We start from the raw sequence: 27,055 nt of genomic DNA on the forward strand, positions 1-27,055 counted from the left end.
AGTCTTTATTTAGGAGAAAAAAATGTTGGGTGATGTGCTCCAAATCACTCAAATACTTTAATAAATAGCTGAATAGGTTTATTATAGCATATACGTCAAAGGTTATGAAATATGAACTCATGACCACACTGCAAAATAAATTACACATTCCTTTCCTTGATTACAAAAATTTCACAAAAATACAGACGGAAAGAAGTATCACTGCTCTGTTTGCGATGAAATTAAAGTTTAAGTAGAATGAGACACAAAATCATTTACAGTCACAGAAAAAAAAAGCAAGAAAACTGTACAACATTTGGCAGAAGAAAGGTGCAGGGCATGAAAGCGATAGCATGAAACGCTGGCGTCTATTTGGTATATGTACAATTCATTACAATGTAAAAATTCTGCCGATATAGTTCTGCCTTCTCTACAACAGTTAATCGAGGGATATACTTTTGTCATGATTGTTAGGAGAAACATTCATCAAAGGTGTCTGAGGGAAACTCTTGATAACAAAAAAACAAGCAGAAAGGAGAGAGGCAGAGCAGGAGACACAAGAGAGGAAACACTGAACAAAACAAAGTGGTGTAGTGATACTGTGGGCAGAGAGCGAGACTGAAAATACAGGAAAAAGTGAAGCGATTGGCAACATGCAGGTGACACTTTGATTTCAGTTGTTTTTACTCATCAAGCTCTTCAGACTTCTCTCTACGGCCTCATCTAGCTCCTCCTCCAGCTCCTCCTTTTTGGACATGGCAAGTTTGGACTGATAATCGCGCACAATCTGGTCTATGTAAGGGGCACTTTGTGTTCCGTGCAGCATGAGAGTCCACTCCTTGAGGACCCCCCGCTGAGGCTGGTCGCCCCGAAAACCCACCTCCAGGACCCAGGTGCCACGGGGGTCCTCCCCCCAGGTGTGGGTGGTCATGAAGGGCCACTTGTCAAAGCCGACCTTGGAGTCGTCATCTCGGGGCCGTCGACTCAACAGTATGGACTTTGTGCCCATCGGTGAGGTCATGTTGATGTTGAGGTCTCCACGGCGGGTGGCGTTGACGGTGACCACGGCCTGGACGTGCTCCAGGTAGCGGACAAAGTTGTCCTTCCCCTGACAGGCCTCAGTGGTAATGGCTAGTACCAGCTTATTGCCAGACTGGAATTTACTTAGAAACAAGAAACAGAAATAAATGGTTAAAGGCGATTTTTGAGAGAGACATTCAGAAAGTAAACAGAGCCAAAAGAAACAAGACAGATAATGGGCTAAATTCATATAGCTAAGACTATATATCTAATATATATCGCCCTTCTTTCAAAAAAATTTCAGTCAACCTAATGTAATTTGTAATATAGTCAAACAAAGAGTTTGTAAGCTTTTTAAAATTCCTTACATTGATTAAAACAGACATGTTTTGTCTCTTGGTGAAACAAGGTCAATTTTATTCCATCACAACTTGTGATATCAATCTGATAGTTTTTAATACGATTAAACCAAATCCAGCAATAAAATGTTTGGCATGGAGAAAAAAAAAAATGGAAGCAGAAATTTTAAAATGAGCTCCAGCGGCCAAAAATATATGAACTCCCATCTCAATAAATACAAACTTTGAATTTGTAACATGTTTTTATGAAGGTCTGAATGGAATTGATGATGTGAACAGAAAGGTTTGGGTGAGAACCATTGAAACCAGATATTTCAATGCTCTAACATAAAAATAATTTTTCTCTAACATTTGTTGCTTTAGGGTTAACAAAATTACAGAAAAATAAGAGGATGATTATTTTTGAGGGTTTTTTTCTTAAAAATTCCTACGTTTTTATACATTTCCTTAGTGCACAAGATGCTTCCGCCATCTCCATACTTCACATTTGGGATTATGTTTTCATGTCTGCAAGCTTCCTACTTTTTCTCCTTAATGCAACAGTGGTCATCTAGGCCCATTACTTCAATTATTAATTTATCCAATGAGACAAAACCAAAAGGACATGTCTCCAAATATTGAATAAGGAAATGTAATGCTTTTAGAAGAAGTCACACAAGAAACGTTGTATGCCACAAACCAGAATTCAAAATAATTTCTAGTTTTTATTTCTCAATTATAGATCTGTTCAGAACAGAAACTACAATCACAGGATAAAATGGATCCTACTTTCACCTTGTGTCTGTGATTTTGATTAAGAAAACTTTCCCATCTCTTTGGGTGAAGGAAAGACAGGGTGAGAGCACAGCAGGGCAGATGGTGGCTAAAGGCTGTGAAGAGGCTTAATACCATTATTAGAGGCTGAGGCCTCATCCCAGGTAGTGAGAAGCAGACAAAAAGTGTCAGGAAAAGGAAAGTTAAGGAGGAGTGTTGGAAACCACAAAGAAAAAATAATTAACTGAGCACAAAACTGAGTTGAGCTGACAGAAAAAGATAATATCTATGAAAACTAACAAGTCTGTTCTCAATACATATTTTATTGACAGCTCACAGTGTAAAGACTAAGAAAACATTTTATTGATATATATTTTTTGAATTACCCTCAAACCAATTCTTGTGGTGGAGAGTGAAAATGAGAATGTTTATTTTGGTGTTTAAACAGGTAACTGTATTTAAATTGAGCCTGACGTAAATCTGTTTTACTAACCTTCAATTTGCCAAAATCACTTTTTTCTGTCTTGTGATTTATTTTCATAAAAATGTCATTCAAATATATGCTTTTACTTTAATAGTAAAATTACGTGTGAATACATTTTAGATGAGCATTTTCACATGTACCATTGGGCAATGTGCAAGAGTAATTGCAAAGCCACAGAGTGAAGACAGAGGTGCAGCTGAAGGGCTGAATCTTTCCAGATTAAAAACGGCCACGCTGCTCTGCGGTGCTCCGTGTGCCAGCTCAGCTGATAATGAGAAGTTTTCCTCCAACTAAGTAAGCCATAAACAGCCAGGGAAGCCATCAGATCACTGCTGAGCAGCGTTTGTGAGCCTGGCTACACCAGCGTTTATTGCTCTTCTCTGATAATATGCTATCAACAGAGGTGGGATTGTTGTAATTATAGCTCCGTCACAATACAGGCAGTAGAAGCCCTGCAGTGCTGCTGTGGAAACAGAACTGATAAAAAAAAGAAAAAGAAAAATGACAGTGAAAGTGAATCAGCTTTAAAGACACAATTGAAAGGATTAATACGAGAGTTGTCATTTCTGGTATTTCTTTCCAATAAACTTTGCCGTGTAAATAACTTTTTTATAGATATTCTCGTCTCTTAAATAATGTTTGAGTTCAAAAATGTAAGTCCTCTCCACCATTATCAAAGGATGGTAAGTATCTTAGAAACAGGAACCTCAAATGTTCAGATCAACATTCTCTTGAGCGCTATGTCAAACGTAGAACTGAAATGATACTTTTATTTATAATTCAGAATTTGATCAGGGAGAAATATTGTGTACTAGTTTATTGCGGAACATTAATTTGCCAATTTTTTTTTTAATAAACACATTGTGGAGAGGCACAAACTGAAAAATAAAAGAGCTCAGATTTTTAAGCAGATTCATGCATGCTGACAAAAACAATCAAAATTGGATTTTTTTCCCCATCTTTCTGTTGTTTATGTTGCACATAAACAACCATACCATAAAGCCCAGATTTTACACCCATTGGTTACTGTTAGTGCTTTAAAAAGGACGTTAGAAACACCAAAATAAATAAATAAAATTCCCGCTCTTGATGTTACATCCCATCTAATGCATCTGCCAATTACGACGCTGATGTTTTCTTCCAAACAGCAAAGACAGCATTGACAAAGGGCTAACTAACAGTCTTTTACAGAAAATGTTGAATCATTCAATCTGTGATACTTTATAAAATCTGGACTGGATTGTCCTTAATAAAATACAGATCCTTTAATTTGGGGACTCGCCAGTAAATCAGGCAGAGATTGGAAGTGGGCAATTTTTCTACCTTGGCAATCAGCATGTCTACACTAAAAATCAGCTTTCTATTCATGCATTGTGACCACACTGTACATGTGCATTGGAGATGGAAAAAATAAATCAAATCAGCATAAAAGTGCTTTGATTCGAATCAGTTTGTGATCGGCATTACCTTTATTTTAAAAAATTCCTAAAATTAGGACATAAAATTTATTCTGGACAACTGAATGTTTTTGGGGCTGCAGTGTTATCTGAATATGACTGAGTGTGATTAAAAAATAAATGTACCAGATTTCATTGAATATTTCCAAGATCTAAAATACTTTATCTTGACAAACAAATGTAGAATTTCTAAATTTCTCTGTTTACAGGACAAAACAGGCTGAGCAGCTGATACAAGTATTACAGGGTTATTAAGTGGATACTCTGATTATGAATGTTTTATTGAATTAGGTCATACTGGGGATTACCCAGTAATTAGATGAGAGTGTCTCTCCTGCAGTCTGTGGGGTTTTCCTCTCTAAAATCTTGGGAGGTTGGTTGCAAGCTGCAGATGTGCAGAACGAAATAGCATTTTATGATAACCTGTCATCTAAATATTAATTTAAAAGAAGTAACTTACTGGGCTTCCTGGATGGATCCAGCTACACAGTGGAAACGCTCCGGCACCGTTTTCCATTCGTTGGCCATTTTCACCATCCCCCCAGCGTCCAGCACGCCATACCCAAACAGGTGGTTGAACTCCAAACCCACGCCGTTCCTTCTCCACTGGTGGACTTCGTCATGGAGCTGGTTTCGCTTCGACGTCAGGACCGACAGGTGCTGCATGTCTCTCCATGTCAGGTTAGGGCTAAGACAAAAACAAACATGGAGGACGATTTAGGGCAGCGTGTTCCTACAGAGAGATTCCTCCAGGAACAAAAAAAAAAGAAAAAAACATTTTGAACATAAAAATAGAATAGCTAAAAGCATTCAGCGTCAGTATTTGTGTTTTGGGCTCGGATGGTTGCCTTTGTCTGTATCTCTTGTAAATTTTTGCGGCTGTTTTTAGTGACAGCTTTACTCTGGCAGACTCGTGTTGTTCTACGGTTCAAGTGTGTTTGGGCAGTAAAAAGGCTTGTGAGCTATTTGCAGCTGGGCATCCGGTCTCCAGACAGCAACATCATTATTGTGTGTGCTGAGCAAACAGTGCGTCTTTACACAGCTCCATCAGCTGGTGTTAGTTAATGCCCAGAGAATCGTGTCAGCCTTTAATGCGAGAAGCAAAGTCCTGAGAGAGAAGAGAGAGGGAAGAATGACTGGGTCTCTCTCAGGATTTAAAATCCTGTGAATGTGCAGATTATAGAATTGACATCAAATAACAAATCTCCATTGTCCTTGCGTTTGGTATCACTGTTAGCTCTTGGATAACATTTTTACCATATGCGGATTGTGATGAATCGCTATTGTCTGTGACATAATGAGACAAAGTCTCTCTTCTTCAACCATGGAAGTCCTTTTTTTACTGTGATCAGTTAACTGATTCAAGGGTTATTAGTTTCCATTGAGTCTGTACTCTATCACAGAAGGTTTATATAGGTTGCTATTGTGAAAAATAAGAAATTCTGTAAAAAGTGATGTACAACTGGTAAAAAAAAAGGAGAGATATCTTGAACCATTAAAGAGTTCAGTCACTCAGGGATATAGAACGTGAAGATGAAGGGTGATGCTGATAAAGGAAAACATGACCGAATGTCATATACAGAGATTGTGCCTTCCTGCTGCCACCTTCTCAACCTAAGCATCATTCAATGAGGCAACTTAATGCCCTTTCATGCAGACAGTCCATCTAAATCAATATGCGCAATTATGATAGGCATGTGAAAAGGGAGCGTGGAGCACATACTTAGCTTCAAGAGCCAGAGCAAAGACGCCTGCTGCCTCCGGTGCTGCTGCTGATGTTCCAGAGTGGCGCAGAGTGCAGTTTCCATACAGATCTGTAGTAGCCTGAAATAATCAAATCGCAGTAACAGAAATAAATGAAAGTCAATTTTAAAACTGTTACGCAGGTAGTGACTTGCAAAGCTATTTGTTAAAAGTTTAAGAAGCTTACTTTATGAAAGTGCAAAGAATAATTGGATTTTTGTGTTAACATAGTTATAATCTGAGGCTATGAGTTTAATATTTTCTAAATATTGGAGCTCAATTTCTTTGTAGATGCATCTCAACAAATGATAACCAATAATCAATGAATGCTTTGAAGCTCAGACAATTAATCTTGCCCCCAGATTTTCACCTAATCTGCAAATACATTGGGCAAATATGTTACACTTTATATGTACAAAGCTGATGTTGGTCACAATTCTACAAGGATTGTTTCTAGGGTGCTGAATAGAAATGCAGTCCTTAACACTACAATGCAATGAAGTTTGTAGTTGTAGAAGGACAAACAAAAAAAAAAACTTCAAGAGATTTTAATAAATTAGCAAGACGCATTAGACAGTATTTCTATGTGCTTCAGCTTTTATTTTGACCAGAAGTAAAGTCTAATCCTCAGCTGTTGATTGGAGACCATTTTGTTTGTGGCCGCTAAATTGCATAATTCAAAGTATGATGAGTGAGAGTAGACTAAATTGCACAATCAGACTGAAGAATTATTTATTTACTAAATATGGTACTTAATAAAAAATGACAACAGATTAACTGCAATTATGAGAAAAACCCCTTGGGAAGATTGCACTTTGTCAGCAGCAAAAGGTGATTTACATAATTATTCAAACACTGCAGCCTCTGTAAACAAATTTTGGTTTATAATGCTTCGTAATGTGTGGACTTAGGTGTCATATTATTACAAATTAGTATCTAAATAGGAAGGATCAAAGTCTGACATATACTTCTAAGGACCATTTTGCAAACTACTTATTTCCACTGGTATTGGGAACAGATCCTTATGTTGTTGTGCTTTGCCGATGGAGCTCACCGAATAATACAGCTGTAAAAGACGGTAGGTAGACATTGTGAGTGAAAAATGTTATGAAGTATTAAAGTTAACATTTATTTTCTGTGCCTGAAAAAAAAACAAAAACAAAAAAAAAAATGTATAAATTTCAACCCAAAAAGAAGCGCCAATTTTGAAATGTCCAATGTTTGGAAAATTCACAAACTGTTAGGTATGTATGTCCAAAATACACAAGCAAAAAGACAATTTCATTAAAAAGTGTCCCTTAAAAATAACAGAGAAAAAAATAATAGGATGGACAGCAGAGAGTTTTAATGCCGAAAGGTTTGTGTACCAGCATCATTTTGAGCATCAAAACAAAAATAGAAATCTGAATATCAGGCTTATTTCTTGGAAAGAGCCATACCTCCAGCTAAGCCGCCACTATTTTTCTCAGTCATCTAGCAATTTCCTGGACTCATTCAATCTCCCGAAGGGTCTGGAATACAGATATGCTGTGCTCATAGAAAATGTGCAAATAACTCTTCAGTCCATGAATGCAATAACATCTTTTAGAGAATGTGAGAGGATCTTTAGAGACAGACGTGTGAAGATGTTCGGAGAAATAAAGCTGAATCATCTTTAAATGTTAGAAGTATTATCGGGAATTCCTGCTGATTAATCTGGCTTGTCTATTGTCACTCTTGTGAAATGTCCACAATTAAATCTGAGCGCACTCACAACACCAGCCTCCGGGTTGCGTTTTCGCCCGTTACTGAATGTGGACGCCAGCGTGGAGGAGCAGCTTTCATCATACAGAGCGGTGCGGCCATCGTTGATCGCAGAGTTGATGGAGATGGTCCACATGCTGGAGGCGTAGCCGTCACAGTTGCAGTCGTCATAGCTACCGCCATCGCCTGACGCCCAGACATAGATGCTGCCTTTTCCTCCACGCCCCTGAAACGACATCACCCAGAGAAGCAGAAATACATCAGAGTTACTGCTTATTTCTCGTGGGGTTCTCGAAGTTAAGGTGACGACCAAGAAAAAGGGGGTTTAAACTTACTGTAATTACACAACCAGTATCAGCATTTTTAAACTTCTTGTGTTTATTAAAGTGCCTAAAATTGGTCTCTTTGGTGCATTTGTGTCTAAATTACTCATACACTACAATCCAATCAAAACTCTCTTGTCGCCTCTCTGGTCCAACGCTGCGGAACAAACTGTCTAATCACACAGCTACCTAATGAGATCCGTCACAAATGTAGTGACTCCAAAACACAGCAGCGCCACGAAGGACGAAAGAGTTGTATGTAAAATGTGACTCACTTTCAACAAGTAAAAAAAACAAAACAAAACAAAAAAACAATGATTAACATTTTGAGTGTGTTTTGTGCAAATAATAATATATATATATATATATCAGATAGCTTTAAAACCTTAGCAAAAGAAATCCTCGTGAAATTGCTCAGGTAATCTTTGACAGTACAGTTAGTTTGATAATCTGAAACTTCTAAATGTGATTTTAAAAAAAAGCTAAAACAGAAGAAATCTTTATTGGGGAATCATCTTTCAAAGCACTGTAATTGTTAATAGTCCTTGAGTAGGTGAAAAGGGTATATAATCTATAGTAGGAAAAAAACTGTAACTATTTTTTTTCAATGTCATTGTCTTAAAAAAGGAAACAACAAACAGTCTCTCCCGGCAGAGAGTATCCCTTTTTTTTCTCTCTGCTGCACCTGTGACTACAAAAGGCTGATGGTTTCGCAACAAGACTGACGATTAAGCGCTTTTCCCCTCCCTTACCATAGTGTCCTGTTAGCATAAAAAGAGAGGTTTGAGCAACACTGAGCTAAATGCTGTGCTTTAGGATTTTACTGTTCTGTTTTCTGCTCCAGTTCTGACAAAGTGCTTTAATTTTTGCCCAGGACAGTTTTTTTTATTTTGATTAAAACCACACAGTCTCCCTTGGATGCTTCTAGAACATAATGTTCTTCCTGATTTTTCTCGTCTGCACAGGGCATATCATGTACAACCAGCACAGAAACTTATATAAGTGATCATTAGAATCTTCTGTAAGCAGCAGATTGCAGAGTGCCTACACGATAAGTGATGTTTGTTTCACTGAGTTGTGCTTCTGTTCAGCCGCTCTGCCTGAGATGGAGTTGTTTCAGACCAGCTTGCACCTGCCTGCACATGGTGCATGAAGATTAATCAAGCAAGTAATTGGCAGTGTAGCTGTTAGCATTACAACTGTGTGTGTGCGTGCGTGTGTGTGTGAGGGGGAGGGGGGGGGTGCGTGCGTACGCGTGTGGGGGTGTGTGTGTGTGCGCGGTCTTGTGTTGGATACATGGTAGGGACCTTTTTCCTAACACATCCTAAATTGTGGGGACTGACTGAGAGGTGCTGTTTTTGTGTTAGGGCTTAGGTTTAGGACTAAGGTGTGAATTGAATTAAGGTTGCAGTTACTGGTAACTGGTTACTGGTTTAGGGTAAGGCACAGGGTTAGGATGTAGAAATGAATGGAAGTCCATGTAAAGTCTATAAAAATTGCTGTACTGGGCCAGATTAAGGTACTATCAAGTTCTACTACCTCTAATACTGTTGTTGTTACTGCCGTTTATCTAAAATAGGTGTTCTATGTTCTCAGCATGATGAATGTGCAGAGAAAATGTATTTAGCGTGTGCATATTTTAATCTTTCTGTCATAAGAGCAATGCATTTGTGTTTCTGCACAAATGAGAGCACAGCTAAATGAAAAATGTCTGTAATAATGTCCCGAGCCTTAACAAGCAACACAGAGTTCAGTGAAAATGTTTCTACACCAGCATGCTAGTGCATTAATACTTCAAATCAGCTTCAACGGTAAAATAAAAAAGATGATCTGAATAAGTGACATTTTCTTCATCTTTCAATTCAAATTTCGTACCATAATACGCTAAATGTCTTCTGCAAGAATGGTTATCCGTCTATTTTTTGAGTTTCTGAAAACATATGCACCTGCCCTACTAGCTGCATTGGTGCATTAAGTTTCATTAGTGCACAAAGACACAAGGTTTATCTCAGTGTTGCAGCATCACCTTCATTGCACCTGATATTGTGGCATACACTAATTGATTGTCAGCAAAACCTGGCAGCCACAGCTTTTGAGACAGTTTGAAAACTTCTGTGGTATGAGTGTTTCAAACAGGAGATAGGATTAATAAAGACAAATCTTCTTGATATATTGCCCAACAGGTCAATATCAATAGGTCCCAGATGTATTATAAAAAGACCCGATCAACATATTTTCAATATATTCAATAACATGTCCTGAAGAAAGCTGCTACTCAGCATCTGGTTGATTCCTTTATACCTTATTGACACCATCAGCCATGGCCTGCAATGTAAGTTCTCGCGGTCCATCCACAGTCTTGCCATCATCGGTCGGTCCCCAGCTGGCACTGTATATGTCAATATCCTGAGGCATGTGGCTGATTGATGATGCTTCAATGATATCAGTCATAAAAGGTTGGTCCAGCATCCTGATGCCTAAGAGGACAAGAATCTTGTTTTTATTAGTTTGTCATTTTTGCTGGCGGAAGAAGACAGAAGTGAAATATAAAATGGACTTAAGGACTTAAGGAAAACAGCCGGTTCTGTTTTGACCATTTGATTTGCACAAAAAAAAACAAAAAAACATGATATGTGCATACCTTAATAAAAGAAGATAAGAACATAGTCACCATCACGGCAACATGCAAATCAAATTTCAACCTGCTTATTTCATATCTCAATTTTATGTATCAATTTTGTTTTCCACCATGGCAGTCTGAATAATTTCCACCTCTGTGCATAGAGGTGAACCATATAAACACCTCTCAGCACAATTTTCCCCACAGCAGCCTATATTTTGTGCTTTCCCTCTCTCTGTAAATCACCTGCATCAGACCTGTGAGGCTGTCATCAAACTGTTATCAGAGCTATTATTTAACGTTGTAATCTTTTCATGGTCACCCTCCTCTCTCTTCAAAGTGCAGGTTTCTACGTGACACACACCTGCCACCTTGGAGTTGTAGGCGACTCCCACACCACAGATGTTGTTGTTGGCTGCCGCAGAAACCTCCCCAGCACATCGTGTGCCATGACTGGTGACAGGAAAAGAAAAAAGAAAAAAAAAACGAGGAAAGAAATGACTTGTGAGGATTTGCATGAATTTGCATACATTTGCAAATGATATCTTCTTGGAAAAGTCTGAGCTAAGATTTCGCAGATCAGCTGTAACCTTGGTTGCTGCAGACTCCATGTCGGACTTTAACAAGATTGTTCATAGCTAAATGATCAAGATAAAGAATCTTGTTGCCGTAAACACTCCAATCCTGAAATTTAACTCACATTGGTCCTGCAACAAGCGACAATATTTGATGTCTAACAGAAGAGCCGGTGCACATCTGTGTTTTGTGTTCACCGTGTAATGTTGCCATCTCTTTGCACCCCCACAGGGACACTGCAGAGTCAACCCCTCTTTCCCAGCATGCTTTGCACCAGACAGGCAGCTATTTATAACAACCAGCTGACTAGCCAGCGAGAATTGCAGTCAGCAACTGCTATTAAACCAAAGCACCGCCTGCTAAATTTGACACAGAGGTACAGACACACATACATCAAGGGAAATGGAAGCAGATATGCAAATAAAACAATATTTGTTATATGTTATCTACATGTTTGTTTTTTTAATATATAAAGTATTTATGCTAGAAGATAGGAGCCTGATCAGGCTTTAATAACAGAAGGTCACTAGTATACACAATTTCTTTTGAGGAGTAAATTGATGTAGGAGCTTTCTTTTTCACATACTCTATGCAGCCATTTGTGCGACTAAAAATAAGCAATGTGGCTTTCTTTTGTCTTGCTGCTGGACAATGTCGCTGTTTATTTTGCTGCATTATGTCTTAACAGAACTATGTGGAGAGAAAATCAATAGGACAGAGCGAGCAGACTCTAGACTGAGCGTACACGTTTGCACGCAAAAACACACTCGGTATGTGTATATAAACAGGAGGGCTGTCTGGACGGGCATTACCTGTTGAACCAGTCATCTGTGTATCGTGGAAATGGGAACGGGTCGTTGCTGCTAAAATCGTAGCTGGCATCGGCATTCTGAAAGGACCAAATTGATGCATTTATGAAAATAGAAATGCTGAGGCAAAAACAAACAAGAAAGCAATAAGTGAACAGGAGATGGGCAGCGAGAAACATTACACTGTGAAGTAACAACAGGTACAAGTTAATTTTTTTTAAAGTATTATTGTTGTTAGTACTGTTTAATGTGAACTGTTACTCTTTTTTGGCAGTCATTTTCAATATTAAGTTCTTTATAAGCAACAGTTTTCTCTCAGAGTAAAAACTGCACAGCAAGTTGCCATAACCCAGGTCACTAAGACAAATGAGCTCAAAGTAAATCACATAGAGCATGAAAAACAAAATCTCCTTCTGTAAGTTTTGTCCCAACATATGCACAAAACACTTATTTTAATTAGTGCCATATGTCCAATTAACCCAAAGCTGACTCAAGACCAAGATCGGACAATACCGACACCAGCGTTAAGACAAGACTGAAGGAAAGACATTGAAGGAAACAGATTTATTATGGTGGTTAGAAGTGGTCAGTCCCTGGGTTTCCTACTTGGAGATTGTTCCTTTATTCCTCTATTATTCCAATCCTTCCTTATTCTTTGGTCAGACCAAATATAAGAATGAATCCCTTGAATTTGCCCTTCAGAAACAAATACTGAACTTACTTTTAATAAAGTTTGTTCTTTATTCAGTTACAGAGCTATAATGTAAATGCTGTGAACATTCATTTTCATATTCTTTGAGGCCATTTTGTGTTTTCTGCAGATATTTTATCAACAATTATGGTCATTTTGCGTTATGTTTTAATGTTGTGCTAAAGATCAAAGAAACTTCTTTGGGTCACTTCTTTTTCGGTCCAGGTAATTTTTAATCTACACCCTCTGAAATATTATACAACAAAGCGTAATACTATTATAGGTGGCATCAAATTGCGAAACCATTACCTCTTATAATATTGTCTCTTTTCTACTGTTGATGTTCTTTTTACATCTCCTCATTGAGTGCCTTTGATGTCAGATTTTAGATGAAACCTGAGGCTAACCACTGATTTTTTTTTATGCCAAAACATAAATTAAGTGTTGTAATTGATTCATGTTGCTCCCAGTATTATAACTATGAGTTATTGGAGGACAATTTGCTTGTCAGATCACATTTGTTTTAACATTTTTTTCCTAATAAACATAGAAATTAACTTCCTTGATTCCACATTTTATTAAGAAAATCTTCACTGGGCAACATTGATGTGTGGCTACAGCATGTACTTCAAGCTGAGATGAAGTACATGCTCGGGATTTAATTTTACATGACCAATAGATAGTCAAAGGAGCAGAAAGAACAATTTGACAGAACATATGCACATCTGTTAAATGCTCATTTATCCAGTGAATGTAACTATCAGACATTTTGAAATCTCATTCAGACTGTCACTCACATACCCGTGTTTGGTGTTTGGTTCTGTACTAGTGCTACATGAGAACAGAGAATCTGCAGCTCGGTCCATCGGCATCAGATTTAACCATATCAGATCCGTTTTAGGAGACTGGTTTGCCACTGCTGCTTCTGCCAGACAACTGGCTGATAATTAGAGAAGACAAGTCAGCCAGTAGCAAAACGGGAAGAGAGCAGAATCTTCTGGTTTGAACCAATGGGAATCACATATTAATTATTTTTATACTGACATGTTTATAGCTAGATTGCTACATTTATTTTGACATACATTCTTATTTTTTTTGTGTTTGTGTAATTGTGAGGAGTTTGTAATGCTTTTTAATGTTTGTGTTTAGTTTTGTATGTGATTTTTTTTATTATTGCCATATTATGAAAATGTGAGGAGGATAACAAGGACACGGTAAAAAGCCTCTGTCAATAGTTGCTTCTATTAGAGCTAAATGTCAACTAAATTGATTTTTTTAAATTGTTTAACATTTTCTTTCTTTGATTCATTTCCTTTCTAAGACAAAAAAGCAGACTAAAAATATTTAAGAAGCTCAACTACAAAAGACTTAGAAAAATGCTTAAAACATTACCATTGTGTGGAGAACAACATTTTTGAAGAGGAAAAAAAAAACACACTATAAACCGGGTAAAAAGTCTCGAGCCACGGCAATAAATAACATGGGATCATGAATCACTTACTAAACCTCAAACTCATATCTTTTGCTATCAATCAGACTCTCTTTCCTTGCTGTCTTGAGTGCAGCCAGGTACTGAACTACTAAAGCCTGAGTCACCTCATCTGTTCCTGGCAACCCCTGGCTGCTAAAAGAAAAATCACAGACACACCATAGTAAGGCTGCTATTTTCTTCTTTTATGTCTAAATGCAGTTATAAGTACACCAAGGGTACTGCCACTAAGATTCATCTTCAAGGTTAAGGCATGGTAATCTAAGAAAAATACATAAAAAGTTCTTCATTGCTTCAGAAGGCACGACAAGGTAATTCATAGATATTACTGAAAGAGAAGAAAGGGAGCACAGTTTTCCTCCAACCATCTTGATTATCTTGGTCTTGTCATCAAGCTTCTGTTTCAGCTGTTTCTAATGACTACAAATTGAAGCAGACTAATGCATTGTCATCTTTCAGCATATTACCAGGGATGTCTGAACTTAATTATATAAAAAAAAAACATTTAGATTTGTGGTCCATATGTCTAACAAAACCCATCTTGAGTGTGACAGTAATGCCTAACCTCTCTGCAAGGATAAAGAATAAACAAAACCACTAAGAAACCAGTGAGTTGGCTTTAGATTGAGACTAATCCTAAACTTTAGTGGGTAATCTTCATTTTTGTTAGAGAATAATCCTAATACCAATCATATGAGATAATTTGGGATTTTTGATTTGACTTCTCCAAACCATTCAGAGTTATTTCTGAACATGGCAGAACTGATTTCTCTCTTTTTGCACACTGGTTCAAATTACGTTAAGCTTGATGCTTTTATCTGCGACAGTTTGCATCTCTTGTAGCTAAAGAACGCACATAGGTTGTCATCTGTAAATGATTAAAACCTATTCTGAATGATCTGTGTTTTACTAAATAACACAGCTAAGATTAGTGGTGTTCTTCTTATTCTCTTTCAGCTTTTTCTCTTCAGGGTCACCTTAGCTATTATGATTAAAAAAGGGTCAAAAGTTAAGTAAGATTAAATTAAGGGTCACAGAATAGATGTACAAAAAAAGACTGAAAGCCATGTTGACAATTGATAATTTTTTAAAGGGTAAAAATCATTAATTATTTTTTTCTGGTGAAATGTAATGACACAATTGTAATGCTATTACAATTAGTATAATACATGTTTTTATCTTTCTTCAGTTTTTGATTCATATTCATCTAATCTACATATAGCATTACACAACTTCTTTAAATGTGTACAGTTATACCCCTTACTATAGGTTTTATACATAACATTCTGGGTTTATAATACAGGAACATCTACTGGTACTCAGGGTAATTGGGTAATATGGTAATCTGTCTATTTAATAGATTGATTTCCCTATCAGGAATGGCCTTAATATCTTAATTATATCACTGCAATTAAAAATTCAATTCGATTGATAGCTTAATCTTGAAGCTGAGAAAGCTGACGAGTTGGATAAGTAACATTGCTCGTTTTAACTTCCTCTAACATTCAGTCATCTTCATTGATCTGTACGTTCAAACGGTAACTTCCCATCTGCACAGTAGGAGTCCCACTAGGTGACACAACACTCCGCATTTCTCCTTTTCTCCTCTTGCACATGTTTTATTTAGCAGGCAGAGGGAGAAAAAGGTCACCTATCAATCCTACTGGTACTGAGAATCCCCCTCTGTAGCCAGTAGCTGTATCGATCATATGTGGGAAGTGGAGAAATGAAAAAAATAAATAAATAAATAACCGAACCACATTCAGAAAACATATCTAACTTTAGCACCATTCAAATAATTGAACTTAATAAAAGTAGAAAACAAGCAAAAGCAGAAAATGAGCATACTGGAAGTTGTATCAATTTGTTCTAAATTTCCATGAAGATCTATTTTATTCAAAACTCATCACAGTGTTTTGCCTGTTTGGCATCTACTGGTAAATGTGCCATGAAATTAAAACCACCACGTTAGGAATTGCTTATTGCAAGCAGCGCAGTTTCAATCTTAATTCACCATAACAAAATACATCCTATGAGCATTTCCTGAATGATTGTTACACCAAGGCGCAAAATGTAATGTAGAAATATCCAAATGCGTTCGATTAAAACTGAACTAAGAGATGTAATGAGCTCAAATGATATTTTATGAAAATTCTCATTCAGCTGATAGTAGGAGGTTTAAAAAACACCATGACAACGTTAACAAAACCGGATCTGTCATGCTGTGTCATTTTTTTTTCTTTTCTTTTTTTTTTTTCTGGGCAACATCTAACTCAAAGAAACACACACACACACACACACACACACACACACGCACACACACACCCCCACACGCACACATACAAAAAACATCTACGGAGCAGCGTGATGCATCAATCTAGTGAAGCATGCTCCTGCATCTCCACGGCTGAGTCTGCGTGTTATTTTTGGGCCACAGCTCATCTTTGTTCACAGGCGGGTGCATGCAAAGCCAGGCAAACACGGTGATGAGTGATACATGCACACACAGAGAAAACAACCTCACACAAAAAAATTGTTTTACGGTATATTTCTAAAATCTGAAAGGTGAACCTCCACTCCGATCTGAAGTGTTCTGCAGATTTTTTGACAGTTTTCTTTTTAAGGATTTCCCTGTCATTTAGTCTCACCCATGTTGCCATCGCCTCTCTATAGCAGCTTCTTTACTCTTGCTGAAGAAAAGTATTGCTATATCTCAGTGTAGATTTACGGCTGATATAAAATGTTTTACTCAGTGTTCTGCCATACGTAGCAGTTTGCATGAAGGCTAAAAATACGATTTCAAGGTGTTTCATTTCATTCTGAATGAAGCACCTTGCTGTGTCACCACATGTCTTGCGGCTGCACTCAGGATTTCTAATGGCTTCATGTCAACAACGCTTCCTTCATGAATCTCTTCCATCAAGGTCAGATTTGTGAAGGCATACCAAATCACGGTCCTGTCAATAGTGAGAGTCAGTCACCGCAAGTCCTCCTCTCTTTGAGACTTGTCAAGTTTGGTAGATGACCCTGTCTTGGTAGGAATGTAGTAGTGGCCTGCACTTTCTGTTTTTAACTAATAAATTGAAAAATGCTCCATGAGATGTTCAAAGTTGGAATGTTGTTTGAGAACTACGTCCTTCTTTAAACATGTCCACAACTATCTGACTATTTGGTTTTTGTTTTTTTTGACGTTTTTCTTCACTAGTTTTCTTTAACAAACTACTGGTCTGTATTTATTTAAACTACATTGTATTTGATAACTTCTGAAGGAATTTTGGTTGCACCAGATTATATTTTGTGGTGTCAGATTAAATTGGGGTAAAGACGTGAATAAATTTAATTCCATGTGTTATATTGCCTCCCCTTCAGAGTTATGCACTATTTTGTCTTGGTCTTTCACACAAAACCCATATGATATACATTAAAGTGTGTTGGTATAATGACATTCAAAAAGCGATGGGGTGTGAATACTTTTGCAAGGCACCGTAAATCTAGCACAGAGTGTATTTCAGCAAGTACCAATAGGTGGAAGGAAAAACTAGAGCCTCCAGGGTTGTTAATACAACATTATGTGAGAAAACTGAGAGAACTGTAAACTAAAAGAAGAAAAAACAACGAGTCAAGACAAACAAAACTCGCCAGCCGGACGCGCAGAACTGCAGCCACTGTAATGAAACCTTCATCACTGTGTCCTGTTTCACAATCCTTGTCCTTTAAAGTTTTATCAGTATTCTAGAGATAAAACATCACATTATGCAGCAGCAACTACCCTGGCATTATCTCAGCCAGTGACAGATCGGCCTGCCACTGTGTCTGCCACAGTGTGCTATGCATTAACATTAAACAGCTTGGCTGGCCGTCTGCCTGTCTCAGCGTCCTCCAGGGATACAAGGAGACTCGGCAGCCATGAAGGCAACTCAGAGAGCACCTGTCAGTGCCAGTGAGAAGTCACACAAGGCCCGTGAAATCCTCAACCCTTGCTTCACTTATTAACAGCCCTTCAAAGGAATGAAAGAAAATTAAGAACGTTCAACGACACGAAGCTACTCACATAATTTGATGCCAGGTCTGGATGCAGGTAGTCGATACCTGGAATGAGACATTAATCAGTGATGCGATAGAGCCTAAGTAAATAAATAAAAGATGATAGTGTACTTTTTGTATTTGTTCTTAATTGACACGAAAATTGTAAACTAGGTTCTGTGAATACAATTATTACTTAAATGTGCAAAAGTAATTAATTTTAAATATTATAAATAACAGCATTCATTTAATAAATTTCAAATGAAAGAGCTCTCCATACAAAACACCTAAAATATAAATATTAAATTTAAATTTTTGTTTTAATTACACAGTAAAAACAATTTGGCTGAAGAGGTAAAGGTTGAAAGAACTGCAATGTTAAATAAAAATACTAATCACCCATTATTGTTACGTTTTTGACAGTAAAATTTCATTGAAGAGAAAGGGTTTTATTCTTCTGAAAAAAAAAAATCTCATTTATATATTCTATCAACTGCACAAAATTTTCCACAAAATATCATAGCAATATATCGTCTGAGCCGTAAACAGTTATTGTATTTATCAAACCAATGGAGGGATTTGCACAAGCTTAGCGACTGCTACAGACCGCTCATTAAAGACCAGCTTAATGCTCACCATCATCCATGATTGCGATGGTGACTCCTTTGCCTGTGTACCCCAGTGCCCAAGCTTCAGCCACATTTAGATCCAACCCGGGGGTCCCATCTGCCTGCCCTGTGTTAATCTGGACAACATGGAGAACATTCATGAGTCATGGCACCAAGGTGAGCCACCATTAGGATATTAGCTATGGTAGAGGATGCTTGCATGCGCCGGAAGGGATAATAACATTGGATATGGCTGGTTCGGTGCTGAGAGGATGAAGGTTAAAGGCAGGAAAGGGCATTAATGTCAGCGATACAGCATGTGCCTCTTTTTGCCTCAAATGAATGAAGGCAAGCTTGCTGCTGCATAAAAGTCATGCTTGCCATTAAGGAGGAAACTAGCATGCACAAGTGAAGAGATTACACATCTCTGTTTTGGCCAAACTAATCTAAGAATGAGTACCAATGTTGATTCTGAAGGCAAAGTGGAGAATGCCTGGATTCCAAGTAATTAGCGTGGAAGAATGTGGGCTGGTGAGAAAGGTCAGGCAGCACGGACACAGCTAGTTGGCCGATTACTCACCAGATACCACTGCTTGGTGAACAGAGGGTCACTCATGTTCACTTCAATATCATTGATGTTTCTGTAGCCTCGCTTCTGACGACTGAAACCTTCCTGTTCGAAGACTTTCTTTACCTGGGTACAAGAAGCAGAGAAATGACACAGAAGAAAGCAGTGAGCTCAAAGGGACCAAAAAAAAAGAAATTAAAACAAAACAATAGCAGAATGAAATAAATGTGCTGGGAAATTGAAGCAGAAACAAAAAGAGAATTTCCTGTAACTCTAAAGATGTTGCATTGTGTGTTGTTTTGTGCACAGAGAATCACAACACTCAATTGTGCTGTTCTCACCATGAAGGAAGAGCTTCTTGTCAATCAAAATAACTGTTTTTCATCTAATAAGAGTCTTTGCAGGTATAGCCGAGGCTGCCAGACTCACCTGCCACAAAGCCACTGCTTCTTTTCTTACCAGACAACCTTAGAAACCACCGCAGTTATGTTCACAAACACACCAGGGCTTTCCTGAGTTATCAAAGAAACCCAGGTGGATGAACAGCTGCGCTCTGCATTAGTTTTTTTTTGTTTTTATTGTTATTTTTTATTATTATTAGAAACATTATCACCATACCAACACTGGAATCTAACACATAAGGAGTGGATAAGTTACAGGAAAGTTACTAAATTCAAAATGGAAAAACAGAGCTCCTATCCATCATCACTGCTTTCAAGGAGACAATTTACTTTGTATTACTTTTTTACTCTGAAATGCTCTTTTTTGTAATTTATGAGGTGGGAAAAATAAGAGTTGGTATTACAATTAGAGAAGTCAGAGGTCAAATGTCTGCAGAATATTTCAAATTTGTTGATAAAACTGCTAGCCTGCAGTTACGACAGTTTGTTCCTTATTATGTTAATTATTTCTCAGCCACTGCTCTGTATAACTTTAGTTTCTGAACACGTTTATTTACTGTTTAAATATATAACATTTAAAGGAATACACTGTTATTAGCAGTTTGAAGAAAAGAACAATGTGTTTGACAAACTCAGCTTTCAGGCACGTGACATTTCAGGACATATGCAACCACATGCCAAGAAAAAACACAAAAAATAGCTAATTGTCTTTAACAATGGATAATAAAGGTTTCTGTTGGTTGCTCAATTTATGAATGCTTTCTGAGTACAGCTGCATTGAAAAACAAAATGAAACATTCCTGCAATCTTTCAACGCCATAAATCGATGTTTCATAAATGCTTGGTTAGAAATGTCAATTTTATAGTTATTCTCATAACTTTCACAGTTTCAAAACCACAATTGAAAAATGGGTCACTGATAAGTGTACCTTTTATGATTACTCTTGCAAATTCACCATAATGTGACTCGGAAAACAGGCAATTTCAAGTGTATTTACCACCTCAGATAAGAAGGCAGAGCAGCACTTAAGGCGCCTTTCTCAAATGGCCAAAGCGTATTCATCTGCGAGTCTCATTTAAGTCACACTATAATCAATCTGGAGGAACAAACATACGTGCTGTAAATCAACCTGACGGGAAATCCTTTAAAAGAGGTCAATCCTCAGTTCTCTTCGTTTTTGCCAATTGTAACATTTTCAAAATATACCACTATCTTCCTTATTTTTCAACACGTCTCTCCATCCAGCAGCAATTTATTCCTCCACTGAGCGGAAGAGTGGGTATTTCCCTTGGACGGCATGTCATACTTCCCACTCACGACATCAAACAGTGCCCATGCACCACTGTCACTGTCCGCCCTTGCCAACTGCCAGCTCACAACGCTTCATTTCACTTTGAAATACAGCGCTTTGATACTTTACTGTTCTAGTTTCCCCATGATTTCTTTTTTTTGCTTTGTTTCTTTGCTTGTATAGAGTGTTGAAAGATCTTGATCATGCTTTAAATGTGAATGTCTCCAACTCTATATTTACAAATAAAATAACAATGACTTAAAAAAAAACAAAAAAAAACAGAGCTGCATAATTGAGCAGACAAGACAGGAATCACAAGAAAAGATGAAAAGGAGATATATGAATAAAAAAAGTTCCTGTGAGTAAAGTGGTGGGTAAACATATTCTAATAAATGAAAGAGCAGGAATCCTGGTCACAGTGTACATATTATGCCTTTGTTGTCGCTGCTCAGCATATTTTAAAGCTAGACTGCCATTTAATATTCCCTGTAAATGTTTGAAAACTAAACAATATGACCCCTTTTCTAGCTTAATTTTAAATGAAGTATGTACTGAATATTTATGTGTTAATCCAATCTACTTCATTTGAGCAATTGAAATAGTTTAACTATTCTCATGCTAAATTGTCTTTTACATTTAATTTGTATTCTTCCTCTTTTGTTGAATCTTGGAATCTATAAATCTGCGACAGACTGTTGACCTGTCCAGGGTGACCCCACCTCTCGCCCGGAACATTGGCTGGAAATAGGCACCAGTAAACCCTCTCGACCCCACTAAGAGACAAGGGTGTAAGAAAATGGATGGATGGATGGATGGAATCTATAAATCACAAATCGAGCCAGCCACGCATGATACATATGAACACTATAACTCATGAAGCTTCTATCACTGCAGAATTACAAGAGGCGTAAAGTGAGTCTCATCTGGGTCGATATAGAGTGCAATGAATAAAATGTGCGTCTGCCATCTTCCACTCTAAAAGGCCTGAACACGTCAGCAGCACTAATATGATTCCAGCACTTTAACTTTGAAACTCGGAGTAAAGCATTCGGCCCCTGACCAACTCTTTTTTTTTTTTACTTTTTTATTTTCTTATGGCATAAAAAAGGTAGGAAAAAAATTTTCCCTACCTTTGATCACGTAAAATTTTAATTTTAAGGTGATCAATTGTAATTTTCTCCAAATACAAAGATGTTATTTGAAAAAATACATTAGTAATATTGTTCTTTAGGGGTTATCTGATGTCACAATATTTTTTTTTTACCTGTAAAGGTCGTCTACAGTAGAAGGAGGCGTCTTAGAAGAGATTGTATATGAAACTGAAACTATTGCTGGTTATATTTCACTTACAAGTATCTGAAGCTGGAATCAGGGTAGAAAATGTCACAGTGCCATTTGGGGATACTTAGCCGCTTACACATGAACAATAGAGATGTCGGCTACTTTATCAAACTGTCCCTGGAAGCAGGCTTACTTGTTCTTGCGCAAATAGCTTTAAAAATGTCATGACGTGGTGTAGATTCTTTATAACAGCAGAAATAACTTAAAATCAAACTATTTAAAAAAAAAAAAAAAGAACATGCAGAAATGCTAACATTTAAAGGCAACTTTGACTGTAAATTTGAACCCACGTGGCTGACTGTGAATGTTATAAGGTCACAGGAACTACCAATGATGAGTCCGTCCTCATAGGGTCCAGAGATTCGCAGAAATCCATGTGAGCACATCAAGCATCTGATTAAACCTCAGCATCTGGAACGTAGACCTGTCCATGTCCGTGTTGTCTCACTTCCATTAGCTGCATTAGCTCGGTGAAGCGGCTCACATTTATTTTCATTAGCACCTCTCACAACCGTAATTAGAGAGGTCAGTTGATTGTCTGCAGCGGGACCTACGCTCTTACCGCCTCCGACAATAGACCAAGCTAAACACGTGGAGTTACACAAGACAAATTGCGCTGGAACAAACAGATTCATTCACAGCCTTTCATCGTTCAAACAGGCTTTGTGCGACTGTGCCTTCAACAGACTCAGACTCGGGCAGAGATGTGAGCTAAGCAGAATTTAAACTCTGGTGAATAATTGTTGCACAGTATTTACTACTTAGTTTGCTATGAACAATGTGAAAATCTAAATGTGGTAAAGCTTTTCTGGCTCACTGTATTTAGTTATTACCCAAAGCCTGCTGTCGCCACACCACACATGCTACGATAAAATGCTTAGATGGAAGTCAAGCACAACCCGTGGCAAACGCTGCAAAGATATCAAAAACCTAAAACCAAAATCTTGATTTCTTGATTTTCTTGATATAAGAAATCAAGGCTTCTGTTAGTTTATATATTTTTTTCAGTTAAATATGTGGTTTCTCAGTTTTTATGGGGAGGTTAACAATATTCACATTTAGTTTTTCATCAGAGTGATTTCAGGCGTTACCAGCAAGTTGGTTCCCAGAGTTATACAAACTGGCAACCAGTGATATGAACTTATCCCTACATCTAATACATATATTTAGAAGTCTTACAAATATTTTATGTCTATAATTAAACTTTTCCATGTTCAAAACATAATGTTGCAAAGACAAGAATTAGCAGAAAAAGGAATGTGTGTTTCTGTCAAACCTCTGTTGAATTCAGTGTCCTGCTGCTGCCATATGCATCTTTGTTGATTAGGATGTTACTAAGGCCATTTGTCGCATTTTTTTGGTTTATTTATTTATGAAGGGTTGAATTTGATAACAACTGGGATCTGTGTCTGTAAGAGGACTTATTTCATTGGACATACCGACATAAGAAAACTCATAAATATATAATTTTGTTTTAAGAGTTACTCTAAGGTATTTTTTTAAAAAGTTGATCTTTATTTCTGTAAAACATTTTGTGTGTGTACACACCATGTGGACGAGTGGGATTATATAAATAAAACTGATTTGTTAAACTCCCCTCAGATATTTTTAACTGAAATAAAAAGATTTATTGATTGAACTGTGTGCTTTTTAAAATAATTTACCTGAAATGGTGTACATGATACATTTATCATCATGTTACTACAGATGTTACAATAAATCATTTTTTTCATTTTCACGTTACTAAGACAGAAAAGCTGATTCTGTCAAAATGCCTCCCACAATTTCTCAATACAACCACAGTTTTGATAATGTTGCAACGCTAAGGTATATGTTGTTGGTTTTTAACAGGCACCGTTGCAGCGGAAAAGCTGCATACACTGGAAATATGGGCACACATAAAGGCCACAGAAAGGCTTCCTGGAAAAAAGGCTTCTGTAGTAGAAACAAGTCTAAAATACAGTATTTTATTTCCTGAAGAAATTTGATCATTCATAGAGATTTAAGAATCAATCCAAGCCACTTTGAGATGCACCAAATTTTCTGAAATCAGAAAAAAAGGAAGACAGGAAAGACCAAGGATATGCGCTTAAAGTATTACTGTACACCTTTCCCATTGCAATTCTTGTCTTCTTCATCATAAGGTGACAGCTTCTGCTGTAACTGCTGTAATTACACACACAATGCAACGCAACTAGACAATGAAAGATGATTTTGCCATTTAAGCAGCTCTAATAATTGAGAAGTGGTTTGTTTAAAAGATGGAATATTGTAGAACTCATCTTATTTTCTAGAAAACAAAAGGCTTTTCTGCTTCCTTTCGACATTTATTTCAGTTTTATCTACTTTACCCTCACTGTACTCCACCTCCTTGAGATCACTGAAGTTGTGCCCATATCGTGAACTTTTAATGATTTTTCTTCTCAACTTCGGTAATGGGTTTCATCTCAAACACAACCCTCAAAAAAAACACAGCGTCGCAGACTAAGTGAGAAGTCACACTGTTAGATATAATTAACGCTCACCCTTCTGTCTTTTTGGAGGCTCTGTTTGATACGAGTGCTGCGTTTGCTTCGCCTCTTTGAAGTCTCCTGAGGATAGAAGTGAAACAGGCCATCTCCAAAGGGAAGCTGCATTTAAAATAAAGCAACACACACACACACACACATACAGAGAGAGAGAGAGCAAGAGATAAGCACGCCATGAACCGAAACAGACATGAGAACAATCAAGTACAGCAATTCCAAAGAGTAAACGCATACGCTCAGAAAACATTGCATTAAAAATGCAGGAGAAAGACGGTGGGGTCGCAGGACCAATGGTTCCCTAGGTTTAACAAAGGGTCTATTTTAAGGCGTTGAAGAAGAGGAATCAACCATGATAAATCACATAGGCAGGGAAATGAGATGCATCATCCAGAGTTTCCCCTCCAGCACTGTACACAAATTAAAGACCTCCCTATGCTTTGGTGACAGCCAGGGAGCAGGTCAATCCGCTAAATAAATGCTTTCCGATGTGCCTGTCAGATGCAATGTTGAAATACAATGAACATTTGCATGAATATTACTCTTGTCTCCCACTGGCCATTAGTTGGAAATTGCCTGAAACAAATGTAATAAGAAAAACTGACCTCAAAGCAAACGCTCCACTTATTTTTTTTTCATAATTAGGAATTTTAACGATCTGACTGGGTTGATCATTTCCAGTTTGGTGGCCCGAACTAGTTAATTAGGCAATGAAAGAGGATAAGTCAAAAAACACAAACCTTGCTTAATGGTGCGACTCCCATTAGAACCAACAAAGCCACAGATTACATAACCTGGGTGTCAGTACATGTCAGGAGATAAACAAGTGCCTGCAACAGCTCAGAGGTGGTGATGCTGCACAGTTACAAGACAGATGATGTATTATAATGAGTGAAATGAACAGAAACAACGGGGGGGAGAAAGTGTGATTTTCATGCAGACACGGCTTTGCCCAATGCTACGCCTCACTGACTGAGGCTACAGCCAATTTCACACAAACGTTTATTTTGACATGTGACAAGGAACATACTCTTCGGGAATTATTTCCACTGGTCTGCAGGAGGAGGCTTGGCATGCCCTTTGTTGTTACACCTGAACCCTTGCAATTTTTTTTTTCATAATATTTATAAAGATGTACAGTTTTCTGGTGAGATTGAAGGTGATAACACTGTGTTTTTGTGTTCATTTACAAAACACCATCCTAAAAATAAGGCAGCAGAGTATGCAAAATGACAACAGCAGAAATGTAAGTTCAGCTTGTTTAGAGCATACCTGGTTGTTTGTGGTTACAGAATGAATTATCTGTTGTGTTATTGACATAGATACTTCAACGGCCTCATCCGTCAAAGGACATTAATGCTAAATAAATTTGGTCCATAGGCCAGTGGGCAAACCACAAACCTCAGCCTGTATTTCAGTGGAAATGACGTCATCACATTTACAAAGTGGAGCGAAGTAAAAACCAAAAAATAAAAAATAAAGATGCTCCCTAGTGGGTTGTCTAATGGACAGCTCGTAACTATTGCGAGGACGGGGAAGGATCTAAATGTCCCGAACATGTACATGTTTTCTCTGAGCGTTTTTGGTCACAATAATTTATTTATTTACGAAACCTAATGCACATGCATGCGCGTCACTTTTTTTTTTGTTTGTTTTGTTTTTTAGTCCTGAGTATCCCTCATACCTTCCGTGCACTCTGGAGCCCATGTTGTGTTGCAACTTGGTGCGCCTCATCCTGCGCGTCCTCATGCAACTGAACCAAAAGGTGGTCCGTCAGGACTCCTTCTGTAGCCTGCGTCGCAAATATCAGCAAAGCGTCCAGCAGTACCATAAATCCCACGGCTGTCCCATAGCGGGAATATCCACGCATCGTGTCTGGCTTTTTGTCAGTTCCCCTTGAAATTGCCTGGCCGTCGGTTGGAGTACAAAAAAAAATAAAAAATAAAAAATAAAAAAATATATTAGTGCGCGGGATGCTCCTCGTTGGAGATGAGAGGAGGAAAAAAAAAAGGTGGAGGAGGACGAGAATGTAGAGCGGGGTGGGGGGGGAGTCTTGGGGGGATAGTGTTGTTGGATCAACGCATCTCTTCCTCGTCGTGAAGCTGATGATGAGACCGCTGAAGTTGTGTTTCACTGAAACGCTCTAGCCGCTCTTGCGTTGTGTGCTGTGGATCCAGGCAGGCTGCATCCTCAGCTTTCTGTCTCTCTTCCTCCTCCTTATCTCCCCAGTAATTCATTTACCTTCTTTGCT

General features: G+C 37.8%; 1 protein-coding gene across 2 annotated transcripts; it reads right to left on the minus strand.

Annotated features, from left to right (window-relative positions):
* Positions 1 to 56: 56 nt before the first annotated feature.
* Positions 57 to 27,055, minus strand: pcsk2 (proprotein convertase subtilisin/kexin type 2). 2 transcript variants are annotated; one of them, XM_008429407.3, is made up of 12 exons: positions 26,489 to 27,055; positions 24,805 to 24,909; positions 19,258 to 19,371; positions 18,706 to 18,814; positions 18,098 to 18,135; positions 11,870 to 11,946; positions 10,846 to 10,934; positions 10,163 to 10,338; positions 7,549 to 7,764; positions 5,776 to 5,876; positions 4,513 to 4,740; positions 57 to 1,142 (listed from the first exon to the last, which is right to left on the minus strand). In XM_008429407.3, the coding sequence occupies exons 1-12, from the start codon at positions 26,672 to 26,674 to the stop codon at positions 653 to 655; spliced, it is 1,929 nt and encodes a 642-aa protein (XP_008427629.1). In that variant the 5' UTR covers positions 26,675 to 27,055; the 3' UTR covers positions 57 to 652. The 2 variants fall into 2 exon arrangements, with proteins under 2 accessions (XP_008427629.1, XP_081472481.1); XM_081616355.1 differs by lacking the exons at positions 24,805 to 24,909; positions 26,489 to 27,055 and adding an exon at positions 19,675 to 19,763.

This window comes from Poecilia reticulata, chromosome 15 (assembly GCF_904066995.2).
Source record: "Poecilia reticulata chromosome 15, P_reticulata-male-v2, whole genome shotgun sequence".
In the NCBI taxonomy this organism is placed as follows: domain Eukaryota; kingdom Metazoa; phylum Chordata; class Actinopteri; order Cyprinodontiformes; family Poeciliidae; genus Poecilia; species Poecilia reticulata.

Excerpts from the sequence above, each read along its gene's own strand:
- pcsk2 (XM_008429407.3), bottom strand. The coding sequence starts at position 26,674 with ATGCGTGGATATTCCCGCTATGGGACAGCCGTGGGATTTATGGTACTG. Across the intron at positions 18,136-18,705 it reads CATCGCAATCATGGATGATG|GTATCGACTACCTGCATCCA; the intron begins GTGAGCATTAAG and ends GTCTCATTCCAG. Across the intron at positions 5,877-7,548 it reads GCAACCCGGAGGCTGGTGTT|GCTACTACAGATCTGTATGG; the intron begins GTGAGTGCGCTC and ends TGATTATTTCAG.